This window comes from Helicoverpa zea, chromosome 23 (genome assembly GCF_022581195.2).
Source record: "Helicoverpa zea isolate HzStark_Cry1AcR chromosome 23, ilHelZeax1.1, whole genome shotgun sequence".
NCBI classification, from domain to species: Eukaryota; Metazoa; Arthropoda; class Insecta; order Lepidoptera; family Noctuidae; genus Helicoverpa; species Helicoverpa zea.
The window spans coordinates 7962159-7983394 of NC_061474.1; the positions used below are offsets into that span (position 1 = coordinate 7962159).

General features: G+C 34.9%; 1 protein-coding gene across 1 annotated transcript in view; it reads right to left on the reverse strand.

The window, feature by feature from the left end:
* Nucleotides 1–21236, reverse strand: part of LOC124641966 — a 96516-nt gene that overhangs the window by 12617 nt on the left and 62663 nt on the right. Inside the window, exon 3 of the mRNA XM_047180243.1 lies at nucleotides 9637–9817. Within this exon, the coding sequence (XP_047036199.1) occupies nucleotides 9637–9817 (181 nt within the window). The remainder of the gene's footprint in view (nucleotides 1–9636; nucleotides 9818–21236) is intronic.

The window sequence follows — 21236 nt, forward strand, 5'->3', positions numbered from 1 at the left end:
GCTAAAAATAAGGTACAGAACAATAAAACCATTAAAATATATCACAAAAGGAATAGATAATATCATCTACCTAGCTTTTCCCCTACTTTGTTGGGGTCGGTTTCCAGTCTGACTGGATACACTGTCGGTGCTACATGGAGCGATTCCATATCTGACTCCCATAAGACAGTTATCCAGACAACACCATACTCCTTGGTAAAGCAAGACTGGTAGACAGAATTTATATTAGTTTCTAACTGCCTGTAACGACTGTCAAAGGTGCAAAAAATGATCTCACATGAATATATTTAACAATACCAACGAAATTATAGTTAACATTAACATCAGTATAGTAATACCAACCAATTTGTAACTAAAATTAACTTCAGCATAATTATTATAATAATTTGTTACATTCGAATGCCAATAAATGTGCAAATGATAAAAGATAGTGGGTCCTATATTTGCATATTATCGCACGCATTAAAAGGTATGGAGCAACTTAAAGTTCCTAAAGTCAAAGACCTGTATAGGTATCTAATCTTAATTAGTATTTTGGTAAAAGTTTAACAGTAACTTTGTAATCACTATTGAAAACTGTACTCAGAAATAATAACCCTTTTAGCATATAGAAGTCACTTGAGGTATTCGATAACGGGGCTGTGGGATTGTTCGAAAGAGTTACCGCGACCCTGGTACATAAAGGGCTTAAGAAGGATCATGGTGGGTTTAGTCAGTGAGAGTCTGAGACTCACGCTGCACAGCGGGAGGAGTCATTTGAAGATTTCCCACCAAAACAAGATAAACCTAAACTAAAAGTTCATAAAAAACTTGGCTCCTGTTTTATACTTTAGTAAAAAAGTTCAAATACTTAGAAAGTATTAAAAATGCCAATACGAACTTAAATATTTGTTCTAAGAAAATATTCTGAGTAATAATAGCGGAATTTCAAATTAAGAACAGCGCCATTCATTCACCGGGAAGCATGCACAAACAATTGAACTGAACGTACGACAGTCGGCCAATATGGCGGCTGGAAGAAGGATTTATTGCAAAACGCCATCTATTATTTAAACTCGGAACCAATAAAGAAGACAGCATCTCGTGTAGAACTCCAATAAGCTGTGGTATTAAAAATTCTTTAGAATAATGTACTAGAAGTCTCCTTGTACGGAATCTTTGTGAAAAGGATATCCCACCCAAAACAAAAATGTGAAAGACTGCTGCCAAGTTCGATAATATGGGAATGCTTCGCCTATAAAAGAAGTGGGATCTGAATAAGTACCAAGTTCCATACACATACCTCAGTTAAAAATAGTTACTTTTTAATGATGTTACTTGGCAAGTCTTCACGCACCTTGTTGTAAACCGACTAAACGCAATGAATCAAGTATTTAATTTTCTATTAAAACTTGCCAAGTAACATCATTAAAAAGTAACTATTTTTAACTGAGGTATGTGTATGGAACTTGGTACTTATTCAGATCCCACTTCTTTTATAGGCGAAGCATTCCCATATTATCGAACTTGGCAGCAGTCTTTCACATTTTTGTTTTGGGTGGGATTTCATTTATTTTTGTAAGGTTGTTTATTTTATTTTTTTGTTATGATTAAGTTAGTTAAAGGAATGTCTCATTTATACTATCTTTCAGATTTTTGAATATGCACTATGCTTCTTACAAAGAAATGAACTAGATTAACTAAATGGACTAGATTTACCAACTGACTGACATGACATGTTATCATATATTATGTTTGTGGATCAATGTTACACATTCGTTATTTTCGAAAGTGACTCACACTTGGCCGTTTTCAGATTTTTACTTTACTTTGACTAAATACAAACCTTTGTAACGAATTTCAGATCGGTACGACCATTCGAAGATATATTATATAAATTTTTTTTTTTTTTTGTTCCTGTAGGTGTTTATTTAATTACATCACTCGCGTTAATCAAATTTATATACATATTTACAACACAAAAAAAAAACTTTCCTAGTAGAACAAAAAAAAATATATATATATATAAATATAGATAAAGAAGACGGATCACAATCCATACAAAATTGCCCCACGTCCTATAACAATGTGACATATCTCAAAAAAAAGATAAAAATGTAAAAAAAAATATGGCATACTCTCTAATTTATTTTTTTCACACCTTCATACGAAAATACTGCTTTAAAAATTGTTCAGGCGCTGTTATGAAAACATCGTTCGTAGGACTATTTATGGACCATCTTATTAAATATTTTTTTTGTTTGATAGGGTATACCACACAGGTGGTCCCATAATCATCAGGTCAGGATCTGATGATGGAAACCCTGAGAAACCCAGGGCAACTTTTAAAAGTTGTAGGCATGCGCAGGATAAAAACTTGACTATGAGGTGTATGTCTGGTAACACTATGCAACAATGAAGGTTTGGAACTGACCTGATGATGGAGACGAAAAAAGATCGAGGGAACTCAACAACTGAATATGTAGGTAAACTACCTCGTGTTTGGGCTTATATTATTCGAATTGATGAGAACCTTCTACTAAAACGAAAAAAATACTATTCTTAGGTGCATCGGCCTAGAAGTCAGTGTCTAAGTCCCCAGCGACTTCTAGGCCGATGCACCTAAGAATAGTTTTATCTTGATTTTAAGTGTTTTTGGGAGTCGGTTTCATTTTATTGTAAAAAGTTTTTTTTTTGGCTTTTCTGTGACAAGCATAGTTGTCACTATCCGGATTTGTAGAAAGTTCTCATCAATACGAATAATAAAAGACCAAATACGAAGTAGTTTACATATTCAGTTGTCGAGTTCCCTCGACCTTCTCTGGTCTCCATCATTAGGTCAGCTCCAAACCTTCACTGTTGCAAAGGTCTATTCAATACAAATAATATAAGCCCTAACACAAGGTAGTTTACATATTCAGTTGTTGAGTTCCCTCGACCTTTTTTCGTCTCCATCATTAGGTCAGCTCCAAACCTTCATTGTTGCATAGTTTTACCAGACATACACCTCATAGTCAAGTTTTTATCCTGTGCATGCCTACAACTTTTAAAAGTTGCCCTGGGTTTCTCAGGGTTTCCATCATCAGATCCTGACCTGATGATTATGGGACCACCTGTGTGGTATACCCTATCAAACAAAAAACATATTTAATAAAATGGTCCATTAATAGTCCTACGAACGACGTTTTCATAACAGCGCCTGAACAATTTTTAAAGCAGTTTTTTCGTATGAAGGTGTGAAAAAAATAAATTAGAGAGTATGCCATAATTTTTTTAACATTTTTATCTTTTTTTTGAGATACGTCACATTGTTATAGGACGTGGGGCAATTTTGATCCATCTTCTTTATAATAAATTTACAGCGGGTATAAATTTACACCTTCATTATTTTGAAACCGACTCACACTTGGCCATTTTCAGATTTTTCCCTTTACCTTGACATAAAGACCTACTTCCATGCCAAATTTCAAGTCAATACGACCATTGGAAGTGGTCTAGGTTTTTGATGAGTGAGTCAGTCAGTCAGTGAGTGTATAGTAAAAATAGCGATTTTCTGACGTCAATATCTCAAGACCTACAATAGGTATATTAATGAAATTTTGTATTTTAGATAAGTGAGGGGATCTCAACAGATACTAGAAATTTGATATGCTTAAATAAAATAGATTTTGAGTTATAGGGGGGTCGAATTTGGCCCGAAATGGTTCGTGTAATATAACCCACGGCCGGTGTGTCGCTTTTTTTGCTCGAACTTGGCGGACACACTGCCGTGTGTCTAGATTGTGTGCTCTTAGCAAATGTCACGGTATGCTTAGAAAGTTTTTAGAGTTGGTATTTCGCAATGAGGTCAGTTTATTCTTTAAGCTCTCTTTATACCTACAATATATTAGATCTACTCTTATTTAGGAGGAAATAGACTACGCGCGAAAAAAGATAATTATGTATTTATAATTAATTATATATTCTTCTTTTCCGTTTCAAGTCCGTTTAAGTGCAAACCAACAGTTCATTAAAAAATCTACAACACCACCGTAAAAAAATCATCAAAATTTTCCAACACAATTATGAACAATTTAGTGTTCATAGCACAAAATGGCGGACCCTAGCTTTACGAGTTGCCAGCCAATAAAATGCAAAGCGTAGAAACTTGCAAGTAACGTTATGTCAGTCGAGCTAGTTTATGTCTCCGCGTTATATGTGGCCAGTGTTCTGCTATGAAACTATAAAGTTAGACAATATGTAAGGACAGAACTCGTTAAAGTGTTTGAAATTAGAAAAATATGGGTTGGCTACAGAATAGGTTTAAGTTAGGTACTTTGTTCTATTCTATGTATTTGATAATTTTTGTTTGAAAAAAATTATGATAATTTTAAAGATAGATGTTATTTTGATCCTTTAGAAGCATAGAAAAGAATTGATCGCAAAATAGTGCGATCCCAATTCACTTTCTCAAAATATAAAATACCAAACATATAAAAAATCATCAAAGATACATTACTCAAAAGATCTATTAAAGATACATTATACCTAGAAAACATTTATTTATAAAACCAACCACATACCCACTTTTCTTCTAGTTTCAAGGAAATAGAGGAAAAGTAATAAGCCTCTTTTCAAGTAACACGTCAAACCATAAAACGTAGAGTAACACGTTTTAGCGCCAACTCAAAGGGGACCAAATAAGTTTCCTCTCTTTGAGATAGAATTAAAGTTCGGCCATTCAGAGAATGCGTTCCTGACACGTCGCGATTGAACTGACGACGTAACTTTGCAATGGCGTTGCAGTTACGATAAAAATATTTTTGCTGGTTGTTTACCGTTTTAACAATTGAGGAGCATTAAAACAACATTATTATATCAATAATCAATGAATGTAGTTACGTCGTCAGTTCAATCGCGACGTGTCAGGAACGCATTCTCTGAATGGCCGAACTATAGTGTCACAGATTGAGTTTGTGAAGTCATAGGCGTTAGTATAGATAAACAACAGTGTTGATAGTTAACATTATTTTTGTTATAAGTTTTTATTTTGGAATGTTTGGTCCTGGTTCGAAAGACCACATTAAACGTGATATCCTTGAGTGCCATTGAAAAAATGTGTCACTTATAAGATGCCTTATTGTAATGTAAACTTTCTGCTGTAATTTGGTAAGAATTTTAAGTACCTAATTTTGTATGATCCATATACTAATAGATTTTTCATTATAAACCTATTCCTCAACACATTTGTAAACTACTCTGGGCAGTGGGCAGATTTTATGAAACTTGACAGGCTTTTCTATTTATCCATGTGCGGGATTCAGTAATTCCCTCGGGCAGTGGGTAAAATCCATAATTACCACAATTCAATACGAATTATTCAACAAAATTCCAACATAACCTAATCTAAAAAGGTAACGCAACAAAACTCCATTTGGCATTGCAAGTGGAAATAGCAAGTTCACAAGTTGCATTACTGCGCGAATAGGAACGACATTATATTGGACGCTGGCCGTCTACTCGCTAGGAAATAATCCTAGAGTCAATAAAGCCATATTGGACCTATTCTTTTTCTTACTAATGTACTGTAGTTTTTTAGTTGTGTATTTGTGAATAACATGAAAGTTTTTTATCCAGCGAGAAAAATTTCCCTCAGAAACCCGGAACCGCATGCTACCTAATCTTGCTAATGCTAGATTGAAATATTTTTCTTTAATCCATGATTACCTACTACAATTTAATAGGAGTATTTCGAAAACATTCAACAAAGGCAACGTAACAAAACTCCATTTGGCATTGCAAGTTCACAAGTTGCATTTCTGCGCGAATAGGAACGACATTATATTGGACGCTGGCCGTCTACTCGCTAGGAAATAATCAAGTCATATTGGACCTTTTCTTATTCTTTGTAATGTAGTTTTGTGAACAATATGGGCTTTTGTATGTATTAGGTTCTAAGTTCATAATAGTAAATAGCGAATATGTATTATTGAATTTAGCTGTCAGGGCATGTAAAGATGTATCCCGAATACTATTTCAGTAGCACTCGTTGTTATAATTCGACGTCAGAGGCCGTCAGGGAGATTTGAGAAAACTCTGATACCAAGGCTTGCTAGGCGATGCAACCTGCAGTTCACTTGATAAGAAGAAGAAAGGAAACTGTTGCTTTGCTTGTTTCAAAAAATGAAATATAAGTGTTCATAAAAATCTGAAGTGGTTTATTTTTGAGCTTTTCTCATTATGAATTACATTTGTTAAACACAAAAATGTTAAAATAATAACTAACCCTTACAAAATCTACAGTAGTTCTTTTACAATACCCATATCGATAGGTTAAACCGGTATAGGTTCGGTTACAAGGGCACGTCACCCTTCAGACCACAATAAAACAACAACGTTATTCACGCATACATAACAAAGTGACTTGTTTGTGAAACTTCGACAGAACCTCTTCAGAATCATAAAATAATTTAGTCCCTTTGTATTTACTGTTAAAGGCGTAGGTGTCGGTCTTTCGGTCCTGAGTACCCGCACACTGAAAACTTTTAGTCGGACGATAGTTTGTTTGGGCTCATAGATCAGTCATCATCTTCCTCGCATTTTCCCAATTATGTTTTGGTCGGCTTCCAGTCTAACCGGGTGCGGCTGAGTACAAGGAGCGACTGCCTATCTGACCTCCTTAACCCAGTATCACCAGAATATAATCATTATGAAGATGAATGAAATACTACACACATTACAAAGATCAGGTATTAGCCGGCATCAGACTGACTGAAAACATTAATTGGAATCAAGATTTTTCTTTATATTATATTTACTAAACATCGGGTCAGAAAAAGAAAGTAGCGCCAGTTACAGAAAATATGAGAAGTAAAAGGTTGACATGGTATAGGCATGTAATGAGGAGGTATGATACGCCTGCTACAAAGTGTGTGCTAAGTATGAATGTAGATGGATGAAGAGGTAGAGGAAGATCTAAGAAAAGATGGATGGATTGCCTGAAAGATGACATGAATAGGAAGGGAGTAGGGAGTGAGTATGACGAGTGACAAGGAAGAATGGAAGCGGAAGACATATTGCGCCGACCCCAAATTAAATTGGGATCAGGGCAGGAAGAAGAAGAAAGATAAGATTAAATATCGGGTCAACTCTCGGCCGACTGTTTAGTCTGCAGTATGCGGGTATTCTAAGTTCGATGCTCAACTACCATAAAGAATAAATTATCATAGTAACAAAACTTGTTCTCTCTTGAAAATAATTGTGGTATCAATTTCTTAGTTTTGTTAGAAAATTGTGTTGTTTGTTGACAACGTGAACAACGTGACGTCAATTTATGTAAAGGGTTTTACTACATCTTTTCATAAATGACAGTTTTGAATTATAAGTATTTGAAACTCAATTTAAGAAAAGTAGTGTTTTGTCACTGCATGCTAAACAGTCAGCCCACAGTTGACCTGATTGATGACAAACATTAAAAAAAAATCTAGATTCTAATCAAAATTTTCAGTCGGACTGATACCAGCTAAATACCTGATCTTTGTAATGTGCGTACTGCCATTTATCTTCATACTTTTTTATGAACCCAAACAAATTATCGGCCAACTAGAAGTTTACTCTTAAGCTGACAGAAATAATTTTGGGTTCTCAAATAATACAATTTTATATTATACTTGCCTTACTGGCAGGGAATAAACAAACCAAATCCCGTCTTAAACAGTATCCTTGGCATATTGTAAGGTCCGTAATAATTGTCCCTCGGGACCGAGGAAATGAAATCAACTGAGAAGTTTTTGGAAGCCCTTTGAAGGAAAAGGGTGTCAAAAGATAAATAACAACTAATCAGAAAAGGTCAGATATGGTATCCTTGAAAGAAATATTGTCATGACTATTGCTCTTATTACCTACTTACAGTTTTTCCAAATATCAACACTGGTGTGTTTTTTCCACTTCTTCCCAGAAAAAAAAACATATAGCAACCGGGTAGGGTCGTCTCTCTTTTGTTTCTGACATTCAAAAAGTGCATTTCCATCGATAAGTTTGAAAATGTCATAAAACTATCTAAATGTATATTTTACAATTCCCAAGTTAACAATACCGATTGTTAACAATTGAAAGATAGCCTTAAGCTGCAAGTATCAATAGATATTTTAGAACCCATACGGATTTTATTGAATTCCAATACGAGCAGTGCAAGTAAGAGCATCCGTGGAGTATAAACGAAGAATATGAAATGAACACATCAATAAAACGCCAAGGAACTGCTGAATACGTGAATTTTTGCATTTCTTCGAAAAGTTTTGGAAGCAAATAGACCGATCTATTGAATTAAGGAGCACTAAAGTGATATCTGGTGCATCGACGCTTGCTGTTAACTAAATCCCTATCAATATCAAAAGAAAAAAATATTCTCCTTTCAGTTTTTGTTTGTTTGTATATAATAAAACTTTTTTACTTCTCCTTTGCATGCCGTAAGGTAGAATGTCTTGGAATTCCTGCGTAAAGTGTTAAAAGATCTTATTTTGTACCCATATTCTTTGCAAAATAAAACGATTTGATTTGATTTGAAGAGAAAAGGTGAGAATCTTTCCGAGGTGCACACGTAATAGTTAAAGATTATGAATCGAATCAAGTGACATTTCATTCAGTATAGACCATAGTATAGTTCATATAGTATAGTCAAGACCCTTCAACGAAACTGCAACAGGTTAAAAAGAATATCTTGCTGTTCCAAAAACTAACAAAGCTTGCTTAATAATACCAAACATTAAGTACAATGTGAAAGAACACGTAATCACTATCAAAGGGCCGACTGATCAAGATTAATGGTCAAACACGGATCTAAATGGATTTAGAAAAATAGAAAATATTAGCTTTTCATTCACATGCCAATAACTCATCACAATGATTGACACATGATTTATTTTTTTATCGGAGTACAAAATCCCATTTTCGATGATATATCAGTTCCTAAATCCACAAAAACGGATCTTCGGAACATGATAAATTATAGTACTGGAACCATCGGAACGGTATCCGTTTTCAAACCAATTATAACAATCATTTTTAGGGCTTAGCTTCAAGCAAAACCAACACCCACAGTCCATTTTGGGCGTTTAGTTAATATAGCATTGTTATAAGCTCACTTTCAGCATTTTCGCGCTGATTTTTGGCAAACACGACATTTAGCACTTTGTGTCGTTAATCACAGAAACACCAGGCTTCACGAAAATAGCACAGTTTTATGCAATTTGAGAAATTGGTTTCACGTTATCTTGGTCACCAATCTGTATTGATACAAGGCGTCACGTAACTTATCAATATTATAGCTTAGGTATAATTAGGAGATCAGTGGGCAGAGATGGCATACAACCTAGGACTAATATGGTATTTACTTTCGTGATCATACAAAAAAAAAGCATAAAAATTCGCCAACATGACAGCCAAAATACATTTTGCATTTGATGTCAAAACGTCATTAATAAGACCCGGTCCAGTACATAACAGCACTGTGCAAATTACCCTTTCCCCACAATTACCCTTCCCATGTTCCCTTCGAACATATCGTCCAATTGAACCAATCAAGAAACCTTTCAAGTACTAAAATCTTTGCCCAAAGCGGTCCTTAACTCATAATTGTCCTCAAAGTACCATCCCCACCCACGAGCCACTACAAATTACCTGGTAAACAGAGCTGCGAAGAACCACACCAGCGCGCAAATGAGGGTTGCTCTCGTCTTCGTGCAGACGTACCCAGCTCGCAAGGGTTCGCAGATCGCGTAGTACCGCTCGAAGCTGATGGCTAGGATCGTGAGCACTGATGCGTGGGTCACTGTCAGCTCCACGAAGGGTACTGCCAGACCTGGGAACAAAGGTGGTGTTGAAATTGGGGGGTCATTTTTGGTACTTTCGGTAAGATGTTGGTGATAGAAATGATGATTGGTACTTTAATTTGCGGGGTTCTTAGGTACTTACGAAGTAAGCAGGAAATGGTTATTTATAGGTAATATGTAAGAGTATGTATATTAGGATTCACTATACCTATTGTATGTATTAAAGATTTTCACTTAGAGAAAACTAAAAATCACATTTCATAATAGCTCTCTCGATCACTGGATCTACGAAGCTACCACATTACAATTTTAAGGTGCAACTTATAGGTATTTGACATAAATCAAGTGTGGTCTAGAAAACAGCTACTCTTTGAAGTCTTTAATACACATTGAAGATTTTGTAGTTCTTACCATAGTACAATAACGCAATTGTTTAGTTACAAACCAGACCTTTAGTTCAAATCTATACTTATATCATAAAGCTGAAGAGTTTGTTTGTTTGTTTGTTTGAACGCGCTAATCTCAGGAACTACTGGTCCGATTTGAAAATTTCTTTCAGTGTTAGATAGCCCATTTATCGAGGAAGGCTATAGACTAGTTTTTATCCCGGTACGGGAAGTAGTTCCCACGGGATGCGGGTGAAACCGCTGGCATAAGCTAGTAATAAATAAACAGGTCATAAATTCCTAAATGGGTAATGACTATAATTTTAGGCACAGTAATTACAATCCCCTTTAAAAATATATTACTCTAGTAACTTCAAAATAAATTCCTTAGTATTTATTTATCCTCTTCCACCACTTACCATCTAGTGCAAATTCGTGTTTTCGGGATCTTTTTTGTCTTAAAAACGGCTATTGGGAATACTTTCGCAAAAAACTCGTACATTTTTGTATTTGAAAAATTCAAGAGATTTTTCTACCCTAATTTGGCCAAAATGATTACAGGGTACTGCTATTTAATACAGCCATTTCTATTCTTAACATTTTTGATCAGATTTCGTCCAGATTCCCTGATTGTCTTGCTGTATCATATACAACTGTTTCCCCGCAGTTTCATCCGCTTCTCGGGAGAATTTCGGTCCATACCCGGATAAAATGTAGCCTATGTTACTCGGGCTGTGTAGCTTTCCATCATTGAACAAATTTTAAAATCAGTTCAGTAGTTTATGAGCCTTTAGTTAACAAACGAAAAAAAAAGTGTCCTCTTTATGTACTAGTGTCGGTTATGAACATTGAGGACACATCCTTTAAAGACTCAGTTAGCCACATGAATGATAAAATCTACAAGCAGTGTAATGCAGAAGTACATGCTCTACTTAAACTCTCTTATGCGATTTCATCATGAGTACTAACATAGCTCTCCTAATAACTTTAGAGCCAGACTATCGCAATATGTTGCACAAAATAAGATGAATGAGGTTTCTAATACAATAAATTATAAATGCAACACAGACCGCAGCTAGATGCAACTTAGCGCCATGTTTCTTGATTAGGTGCTCACCCACGCACTTCTAAAAGTCAGAACCTCTGGGATATGGAACTAAAGAGCAAAATTTATATTATGAAGGCGAGACTACCGTGTGCACTGTGATGCACACAAATGATTCTTTCGGTCGATTCGATAAATAGTAACAAATTGCATCCAATGGGGACATTTATAAAATATCCAAGAAAGTGTAACCTTTGTGCGCAAACCACGCGCAAACACATCCAGGGAAAATATTATGGAATATCACCATACATAATAGTCTACAATAGAATATAACACTACCATCTACTCTAAATGAGGGTACAAAAGAACAAAAGTGTTAGAAAATTGCTCTTAGCGGCTGATGGATTCCTCATACCTAATTGGCTCTTAAGCAAATAACGAATTGTTTTCATAATCACAGCTGCCTTTTGTTTTAAAACATTCTTAGGCATAAATGCACTAAGAGAGAGTTTATGTACTGCACCAAATTGAATAACTATGTATGTACCTACACGTCCATACGTTACTTAAGTGTTATCATATTTCCAAAAGAAATCAGCGATATAGAAAAACGACTCGGTGTTGAGCAGACCATAAAATCGAGTAAGACTTCCTTACAAATCGAAACAAAACTACTATGTCATTATGATATATCATCTATACTGTTAAAAGTTGGCGTTTAACGGCCCCTAGACGCGGCGCCAAAGGACCTCGTAAAAAAGAATTGTTAGTTTTGGTCCAGCAACGGAGTAAGGAAACATGAGCGGAGATGCCATAATGCAGGTAGGCCACGCACCCTGGTCTAGGTCAAATTCGTACGCTGGGTATGATAAAATCATTCACTTATGAGTGAACTAACAAGGCGTTCTTGTTCTTTGAGACATTTGTTAACGATTTTTGGTATTACATAAAATGGTCGGGTCCAAATAAGGCGTTTATAAGGGCGAAAACAGTAACGCTCAAACACATTTTAGCGCGCTACTTTCTTAGGAGATTTTCCGTTATGGCACCTCCGCTAGTCATCTTGTTCTCCATTGGTCCAGCCAGGAGTTTGGCCCAATATTGGCACAAATTAAAATCTGTGGCTTTAAGTTTAGGTGAGAAAGTTTATGGCGATTTATAGGCAGTTTCCAAGCCAATACTGTGATATATTGTACACTTAGGTATTGTTAAATTAAGCGATAAATAGTAGGTATGGGCAAGGCGTGGAAAAATAAAGAATTATGTTTGCCTGAGGGTATCGTAAAAGGTGACCAGAGTACAAATCTTTTAGTTTGTTTAATACATACTAGACTCCTCGTTTCTAGCTATATAGAATAGGACCTTATCATTTTAGCTTTGGGAACTAAATATTTGTTAATCGTCGTCATTATTAAAGTAGGAAGTTCGGTGCTGAACGCAGGCCTCCTCATTGATAGATTAGTGCGACAAATCCTGTTGATCTACAATAATAATATTGCTCTGTTTTAGTATCTCATACAGAACCGGTAATTAAAAATGTTATGTAATCTAAAAAAAAACATTTATGTGTGATGGGGTAGGTTGTGAAAAGTGAAATACCTAAGTAAGAGAGTAAGAGTTCATCACTCTCTGAAATAAACAATTGAATAGCTAAATATTTCGCTTTTGTTTCAATAATTTCCAGTACGCAGTTTTGTTCCAATATATTTAATAGGTACATTCCAAGAAAGCCTTGTAACTAAGTTACATGATAAAAATACCAGGAAAATAGATTTTAAGTGACCCAAAACGTAGATAGGGCCCAATAAATCGTGCCCGCATTTCGGCTAATAGTTTTTACATTATCCACTAAATATAGGCTTTTCGGTTCACCGTGATTTATTGCTTACAGATAAATGTGTATTTTTTTGGCTGTTTAATTTTCCTATTTCCCTAAAAGCCGTTTTATTTGACAATGGTGTTGAAATTGGTTTGGTATTTGGAAAGGATGTTAGTAATTGGTAGGTAAACTGGTTTACGTTGTTAATTTAGTTTTGACACATACTACAAATTACCGTTGCTCTTTTTGTCATATATGTTTTTTGGGCTGGGCTACACAATAATTTTATAAACAAGTACATATAATTTGATAGTTCTTTGTATACGAATAAGGATAACCAGAATTGGTTCTAATTGTAATTATTCAACTTTAACCTATGTATACCCATTATTATTCAAGATTTTCTCACATAGTGCAGATCAAAGGAATCATAATTCACTAGCCCTGTTTTTTGGACTAAAATATCTAACTTAGCTCTTACACTGTCTTAACATTTAACAAGAAACACCCATATTCGTCCTGTCAAGAAGTCAACAAACGTATAAAAGGCATACATTTAATACATTTAAAGTACTAATTAACATAATTATACACCACTTACGTCACAAGATACTAAAACGTAAAGACAGACGTTAAAGATTAAATATCCAAAGTAAGTCTGTAAGATACCGAATACGATATTCTAAACCTTTGAAAGGCTTCGACCCACAGAGTTACTAAAAATAGATAGGGACAGTTGCTACTTGGGTAAAATATAGGCAGTATTTACATAAGTATAAGACTTTAGTAGGAAGAATAAACTAAATAATAAATTATAATACTTCAATTGATCGTTTTATTATTGTGTGATCCTGGGTTCAAATTGAGGTGGGGCAGTATTTTTAAATTATTTAATTCCATTTCATCATCATCATCTCAGCCATAGGACGTCCACTGCTGAACATAGGCCTCCTCCTTAGATCTCCAATTCCATTTGCTCAGGTCTTATTTCAACCGTTTTACATAGATTCTCACGTACACATATAAACTTGATGGATTATTTCTTTTTCTGACTATCAAATTCCAGCATTAAGTTTTACCTATGGGTACGTGAGTATACGTCGCTTGTCGTCAAATTGTTGCAAGCTGCAATTGAATGCAGTTACTGTCCTGAGTAGAAACCGTATGTACCTGGTTGTAGCAGTCCCGATATTGACAAATACTACAGAAGCTTGGAGTTCTGTTGAAAGCCGTACATTGATTTGACTCAAGGAAACAGGTATTGAGTTACCCGGTGCTAGTTAAGTTAGTATTATCTTTACTTAGATCACTATAAATTATTCCTATTTTGTATATCTCTAAAAGACCACGGGATTATAGAGTCCCAGATTTTTGGAAGGCGAACGTGGGCCAACACGTTGAAGCCCTTTTGAGACAACTTTAATGAAATGGTGATACAATCATTTCTATTATTATTTACTAGCTTCTGCCTGCGGTTTCACCCGCATCCCGTGGAAACCTCTACACGAACCCGGATAAAAAGTAGCCTATAGCCTTCCTCGATAAATGGGCTACCTAACACTGAAAGAATTTTTCAAATCGGACCAGTAGTTCCTGAGATTAGCGCGTTCAAACAAACAAACAAACTCTTCAGCTTTATAATATTAGTATAGATTTAAATAATTAATTAGTCAAATATATATAAATTTTCTCTGGAACTGTAATATTAAGAAAAATCTTCTTTTGACATTTAATTAGGTAGAAAGATGGCAACATGGTTGAACTTTCATAAAGAACTCGAATGGAAAACAATTTATGAATAAAAAAATATTTTTGTAGACAAAACAACCAAGTTTACGCTATGAAAATAAAATTTCAGCAAGGCTTACAGAACTGTCTTCTTCGTAGAAACTTAAACCTGTAAGTGGGTTTACATTAACAAGATAAAATTTCCATTCCAAATACTTCAGCTGAATTTAAACAGCAGTTATATCAAGCTTTTATCTTCATATCTACTCGGAATTTAAGATATGGGACATAGGTAAAACTACTTTGTTTTACAATACGGATAAAATATTTTCAGGCAAGTTAAAGAAACTCGCGACTGAAATTACATTTTTTATTCAAAAAGTCTATGAAATTTTTGGTTCTGTAGTCAATTATTTTTGTAGTTACAAAATAATGGACCTATTCAACATCACCGCCTTACTATTTAAAAAAAGAAATATTCATCACTCCATCTCTGTCTTAAACTGAAAACTTCCTTGAGGTACATTTTGAAAACAGGTTGGCAACTGCAACTGCCGACCGCATTTGCAGCGACTGCATCAAATCGGTCGATGTCTGAGGACAACTGCACGTGCTGCTGCCGCTTTGATCCAAAATGGTTTCACGTAAATACATAAAAACCCAGTAGAGCAACTGCGGTCGATTAAATGCAGCCGTGGCATGTGTGGTCATCAGTTGTAGTTGGCAGCTAGCATTCAAAACGTATCTTAACTACAATCTGTCATAAACCTGTACACACACATTGTGATCTACCAACCGTGTAAACACAGCCTTTTGGCATCCGCACTGCAGTGTGCTCTACGCTTTATCATAAATTAGGCGCAGATATACTAATAGGCATAGAAGCCGTTTTTGAGGTTAGATTTGGCAAGCGAAATTGAAATTTTGGCAGAGTGAATGCTTGTGCCTAATTTTAAAAACATAGCCTTTCTTGGCAGTTGAGTAAAGCTACTTGGGAAGTGACATTTTTGGATAAATCATTGAGTCTTAGGCACGCATTTTAAGAAAAAAAAAGGGAGTGTAAAATTTTTGGGAGTATAAAAATATAGTTAAGTCTTACGCTGAATTAGACAACATATTTGCAGAATTAAACATCTTATACCCTATTAAAGTAAATGGCAATGTAAATTATAATTTTATATAAGGTAGGTACAGATAAAAATAAATGTTCTGCCAAATCCATATTTCCTAAGACAATATAATTTTAAATTCATTGTGGAATTGGATGCTCTTTGTAAATGGTATTAAGTTATAATTTATTTAGGTCTACGAATTGTTGCCAAAATGTAGTCTTGGCTTAAAGGTATGCTGAATAAGGCGAGGTTCACGACTGGTGATATTTTTGGCTCTCAAAATTGGTTCGTGACTTTTTAGTCTAATGCCAAGGACGTTTCACCCAAGTTCGGGAAAATAACTTCCCACAACCGGGTAAAAAATAATCTATGTACGTATGTCCTTCTCGGCTTAATTTAATTGAAATCGGTTCAAAAGTTTGGCGTGAAAGCACCACAGACAACATTCCTCCGAGCCTTTTCCTCCGAGCCTTTTTCCCAATCATGTTGGGGTCGGCTTGTAATGCAAAAATAACTCTGTCTAATTAGTTTATTCAGAATTCACTTATCAAGTAAAGAAGTAAAAATATCCGGGTTCCGAAAGGCACGTTGGCACATTTAGTAGTTTTTCTAAGCCCTGGTACTAATCACAAAATATGCGAACAACTTGTTGGTCTATCCAAGTCATTGACTTAACGATAATGTTCTTGAAATCGCTCTCATTACTTCCACTTAACACCTGAAGATCTATACTTAGCTATACTTAGTGGTCACTTAATAAAACTCTCGTAAAAGAAGGCACTTCGTTTCAGAGAACATTTGTCTTAATTCGGCCAAGAGGTTTGTGCACACTTTCATACTAAAATACAATTCATAATAAAATACTAAAATCGCACTGAGTCTTAGTACAATAAACTCTCTAACGCTTTGTGCCTAGGTACTGGCTGTTTTCCGTGTCTTCGGAATTATTTTTTATCAGTGAAGACCAATAAATTACAACCAGACTATTTAAAACTGTCACACAGTGGTATCTACGATAAATTGACAATTGATTGATTGTAAATCACACTATATACGAATATCATAGATACTTGTATGTTTGGTTGTATGTCGGTATATTCGTTTACGTCACGTATGTTTTTTCCCGCAGATTTAGCCTTTAAATTATTGATTTCTTAACTTAAATATGTGACTTCTGCCATCCAGGCAAGTCTTATATTGAATGCACGATACTACACTTCTTGGCGAGTATTTTCTCACGTTTTTAATATAAGTAGGTGTCGAGCCAAACTACAATAAAATATTGCTTCCACGTGATATATTCTTGAACTGTTCAGATATCTGGATAAGACGTTATGTTTTAACATACTTCAATAACTTTAGAAACTTTCTAATATTTTGTTCTTAGAATTGTTTTAGTTCAGAACCGAGTTTTTGTTAAGTTATGTAAAGTTTAGTTCTTAAGGGAAATAAAATGATTTTGCCATTATGAATATTTGTACACTAGAGGTACTTACATAGTAAAAGTGTGAATACGAATGTGTTTATTCGTTTAATTTTTGCAAGAATAACGACAAATATACATAGAATATCGAGATTAGCTAATTTCTCTCATGTAAACTGGCAGAAAACGTCTAAGGCGTTAAGTCCGCCGTTGTACATTGTGCAAAAAATGTAAATACACAAACGATTTTTATCAAATCATGTGAAGTAATTGCCTCACTTGGCTGGTACAGGTGTACAAATATATTTTTCGTCACTTGATACAAATATATTTTTAAAGTAGTTCAAGTACTTTCGTGCCTCCTACATTACAGCACTTACGCTCACATAGTTTTGTTTGTTTAATGAAAATGAGCACGAAAACAGTATAAAAAACATATCACGAGGTATGGTTGACTCAATAATTACGTTACTGCGTGTTTGAACCATATTATTGGTATTTTTCACTACATAAACACTGGGAAATATAATGTAGGTTTCATTTTATTTTCTTTTTATGTTCAACACAAAATTTAGGCATTATAGGTATTAAAACTTAGGTATAGATACACAACATGTTCAGAACTAATTTGTGTTTGTAACGTTTTTAACAAAATTAAGAGTAGATTTTTTTATCAGTTAACTTCTGAGGAATATCCGCGAAACGCGAACGAAAGTTATCCGCGATTGAAAAATCAGTCTTTAATAATGCCTACTTTATTGTTTTTTTTTTCAGGATACAATTAATTTTGCTGAAAACAGACAGTCAAGATTTCGAAGAGAAAAGGAGGACATTCGAGTAAAACAGAGGCAAGCATGCGAAAGAATACAATCAGTTTCTGAATGAATTCCACATGCAGGTATTTGATCGATAATAAGTACACCTTTAATAATACAACAGATTCCCTATCGAAAACAGAATCCGATAAAAAATCGTGCGATTAAAAGTCGCACGTGTAATCTTCGCCGAACATTTACTTTATGGCACTTAATTAGGGCATTTCGCGGTTTCGGCTTCCGAACTTCATCTCAAAGGAATCTCAACCATGTGGTTTACAAAATAAAGTTGGTTTTCAGGGTGATATTGTGTTTGTATTGGTCGTTTGATACAAAGCCAGCATGTGCTGTGAATGGTCACCTATTTAGTGGGTATTGGTACGTTACAAGAGAGCAGCGGTTATTGTTTTGTTATGTACAGTTTTATTAAAAGAAAATAACATTGAACTGCCTATTTGCCCCAGAAATATAGGTGAGAAAAGTAGAGAAAATATACTTTTATGTCTGTTTTGTAATAGGGACGAGTTAAATATTAAAGGGAATACCTGTACTGATACCATATACATTTATATAAAGTAGAAGAGTCTATGTGACTGAACGAGCTAATCTGGACATATTTGAAAAAATATTTCAGTGTTAGATAGCCCAATTTTGAGAAAGGTTATAGGAAACTTTCTGCCAGGTGTGTAGAGGAGCTCCTAGGGGACACAGGTGAAACGTTGGACGTTGTTTGTAATTTTATTTAAATTCAAAGTTTTAATAAAAATTACTACCTACTTAAAAAATCAGAAACAATACAATTTTTATCAACCACCATCTTATCCATTAGGTAAGAATAGCTATTTTTCAATTTCTGTTATTCTCAACCTTTTCTTGTAGTAAGTTAAAAATAGATTCCGTTACACGTACGAATGACCTTTTGATCCGCAGTCATTGTTCCGTCCGTCTAATTTTAGCAGACAATCGTGGTATAACATGTGTACCTAGCTATTTTTAAATAATTGAGAAATCTGTGTTCTACTAAAAATAGTTTTCAATTGTTTCAGTCATTTGTTAATTCGCTTGTTTCAGTTGTATCAGGAATCGCCTTGCTTGTAATTACTTATCCAAATATTATTAGGCTTTATTTGAACGCTCTAGTCTAAACTATGAATATACTGGTCCGATTTGAGAAATTAGGTATTTAGTGTTCCATAGCCCATTTAACTTCGAAGGAGGTAAAAGGCGACTTTTAATCCGAGGTATCAAGGAGCGGAATCTAGTTTTAAAAAAACATATTTTGGATTTTATTAGTTTAAATTATGAGCATCAAAGAGAAAAGATTGCTTTCAAGAACACGCAAAAATCTTTCCTTGCAATCTTCTAACGTTTTTTTTACGGATCGAATATCCAATATCTTCGCAAATTGATTCGACACGCTACTTTATTATAGCTAATTAATTTAAATTCAATTGCGGATCAAAGGACTGGTTTTAAAGCGGGTCCAAAGCTTTTTTATTACGTATCTGCTTTTATAATAATGGCAGTACACTTGAGACCAGCTAATTTGGGTTACTTGAAAATACATCATCTGCCTAGCCTTTTTCCCAACTATGTTTGAGTGGGCTTCCAGTCTAATAAGATGCAACTGAGTACCAGTGGTTTACAAGGAGTGACTTTGCTTGAATAAAAGGAAAATACGGGTATTGTTATTTTTTTTAACAGATGTATTTAGGTACAAGAAAAATTCTGCTATATAATGTATCTCGAATCTATTGTTGGTAGCTGGTCGATTCGTTGCTTTCAAGTGTAGTCTATTTATAATGCCAATCAAAGCCAGTATCGTAAATGATTACATACCTACTTTCGTAGTACTTAATCGTTTATTGTTTATTTATTCAAATTTTAATGATTAATAATATCTGATAGCTTTAGAGGATCTCGATATCATATTCTTCATAGTCGAGTGCCTTTTCATTTTATCAACTTATTGATATATGAAATCAGTAGCTTTTAGTATTAGCTTTGCATTTTATTGATGACCTTAATAAGTAAAATAGGAAGGAATCAAAATTATATGTCACATAAAATGACCTGAGCTATTCAGTATTTAGTACAACATGTGGCAAATAAATATTTGTACATTTAGTTTATATTAAATACAATATTCAGACCATCCAAAAACACGCCAAATCCATTTAGTGAACGACTTTTTCGCTTAAAATGTACACGCTTAAGGCCTAAAAGCGTTTGATGATACTTTACAGTTATTTCTCAAAATTAAAAAGAACGTTCCCAAATTACTCCGCATCGCTATTTCATATTTGTATAAGAAAACTTCAAAATAACGCGATTTAAGTGAGGGGCATTACTAAGCACGCGTTTAAAGGGAATATACTCTTAAAATACAATTTAAGTTACGTTTTAGGGTTTCGTAAATAAATAATAGAACCTAAAATATTTTTATACTCGACTCACTTTTTGAATGCGCTTGAATCTCAACCGGTTCATTCACTTCATAGTGTACCTAAGTTTATCGGTTGTTTATTTTTTGCAATATTTCGATGCCATATTTTCAAGTTAAGCTGAAATGAGTACAGGATAAGTGATGTCCTCCTAGCCGATTATCGGCTACGGCGGCTGTTCTCATGTAAGGAGATTAGCCAACTACGCAGGACATATTATAGTGCACGAGCATTTGCGCAGACACAGGTGCACTCACTATTCCTTAACTCTCATAGCCCGATGGGACGGTAATCCGACACGACCGGAGAGAGATCAGGCGCAGGACCGACATTTACGTGCTCTCCGATGCACGGGTGTATCAATCACCAGCTTCCAGGCTCCGGGCTGCTTTGTGAAAGTCTTCTAAAACCCACAAAGCGATTTCGGCCCGACTCGGGAATCGAACCACAGACCTCATGCTTAGCAGCCGCACTAGCGACAGCTAGACCAACGAGGCAGTTACAGGATAAGTAATAAATTATTCTACCGATTATAAGAGCTATAAAAAGCCGAGATGGTTAGTAATTGAAGATACCTAAGTTTCGTCATTGTTTTTGACAGCACACAAAATCGCAAAATACACGGAATGATACGGAATCCGCAGTCAATTGAGAACAGTTCCCACTTCTCAAG